Below are 1,793 nucleotides of genomic sequence, written 5' to 3'. Positions count from 1 at the left end.
CGGGGTTGCAAAGAGTCGGACACGACTGAACGACTTAACTCACTCACTCAGTGTGAAAATAGTGATAGAGGGAGAGTAAAGGGCAGAAGGAGCAGATGGACAGTGAATGAAACCAGCTTCCAAGGGAGGGCTTGGACATCTCTGTTGGAGGAGCTATGTTAAAGCTAGGGAGTCAGGCCACCAGGGACCGCAGCCTCACACTGTCATTTTAGGACTCAAGAGGCCGATGGAAGTAAGATCTGCCTGCTGGACCAACAAATGCTTTGGGTGGATGGATTGTGCTCAAGCCCAGGCCCATACATGTATCCAAATAGATTTTCAACCAGGGCTGATGAGAATAGATTGATACAGTCCTTACCAGGCCAGTGAATTGGCACAGGGTACGATACTTTAAAATATTTTTCCATCCTCAGGAATCTTTTTCCATCTCTAAGGAAAAACTTTAAAAGTCAGCAAGAAAGTGAGAACACAGACCTTCAAATAATATCTCATACTGGATCTGAGAGTTTGGGTTGCAGAAAAAAATCTGGTTCTAGAGTATTCAACAAATACTGAGCAGGACCTGTTAAACACCAGATGCTATGCTAAGTGTTGGACTTTAATCTTTTTATCATATTACATCAAATGTTGTTGATACAGAATATTGACATTGGTTCTATTTTGCATTAAGTTCTTTAAGCTCCATGAGGATTCTCCAGGCAAGAATACAGACCCACTGTGCTAGGCTATTTGAGAACCATGAAAGTGACAGCAGCTCCAGATCTTGCCCCCTTTTTGGTTCATCTTTGAAATACTCAGGGTCTTGTCTTCCTCCCAAAACAAACTGCAGAATGAGGGAATATTCATCAGGAAAGACACCAGGATCGCTCAGCTGGCTGAGATTCTCAAAACTAGCTTCACCAAGCAGTGCAAGAAGCAGCCTTTCATGCACTTCTTCTCTCACATCACACAGGTCCCTCAACCAGAGGAGAATGGCTGCAGAAAATCACTCTACAGTCACAGAGTTCATTCTTGGAGGTTTAACAAGTCAACCAGAGCTCCAGCTCCCCCTCTTCTTCCTCTTCCTTGGGATCTATGCAGTCACCATGGTAGGGAACCTGGGCATGATAACACTGATTTGTCTGAATGCTCAGCTTCACACCCCCATGTACTATTTCCTCAGCAACCTGTCCTTTGTGGATCTCTGCTACTCCTCTGTCACTACCCCTAAGATGCTAGTGAACTTTGTGTCAGAGAAGAACACCATCTCCTACGCAGGGTGCATGGCCCAGCTCTACTTCTTCATTGTGTTTGTTGTTGCTGAGTGTTACATGCTGACAGTGATGGCCTATGACCGCTATGTTGCCATCTGCAGACCTTTGCTTTACAACATCATCATGTCTCATGGAGTCTGCTCCCTGCTGGTGGCTGGGGTCTATATCATGGGGCTCATTGGCTCAACCATAGAGACTGGCCTCATGTGGAAACTGCCCTATTGTGAACACCTCATCAGTCATTACTTCTGTGACATTCTCCCCCTGATGAAACTTTCCTGCTTTAGCACTTATGACATTGAGATGACAGTCTTCTTTTTGGCTGGATTCAACATCATAGTTACTAGCTTAACAGTCCTAATTTCCTATACCTTCATCCTGTCCAGTATCCTCCGCATCAGCACCACAGAGGGACGGTCCAAAGCCTTCAGCACCTGCAGCTCCCACTTTGCAGCAGTGGGGATTTTCTATGGAACAACCGCCTTCATGTACTTGAAACCCTCCACGGCCAGCTCCCTGGCCCAGGAGAATGTGGCCTCC

The 1,793-nt window shown here is 46.0% G+C and overlaps 1 protein-coding gene across 1 annotated transcript; it reads left to right on the top strand.

Annotated features, from left to right (window-relative positions):
* Positions 1-968: 968 nt before the first annotated feature.
* LOC120859534 (olfactory receptor 8A1-like) lies at positions 969-1,787 on the top strand (the record flags this gene model as incomplete). Its single annotated transcript, XM_040235610.1, has 1 exon — positions 969-1,787. A coding segment is annotated over exon 1 (816 nt), but the record flags the coding sequence as incomplete, so codon positions are not given.
* Between the last annotated feature and the right edge of the window lie 6 nt (positions 1,788-1,793).

Source organism: Oryx dammah, unplaced genomic scaffold (assembly GCF_014754425.2).
Source record: "Oryx dammah isolate SB20612 unplaced genomic scaffold, SCBI_Odam_1.1 HiC_scaffold_1459, whole genome shotgun sequence".
Taxonomy (NCBI): Eukaryota; Metazoa; Chordata; class Mammalia; order Artiodactyla; family Bovidae; genus Oryx; species Oryx dammah.
The sequence above is the reverse complement of the archived record's forward strand: the minus strand, read 5'-3'. Positions and strand labels throughout refer to the sequence as shown.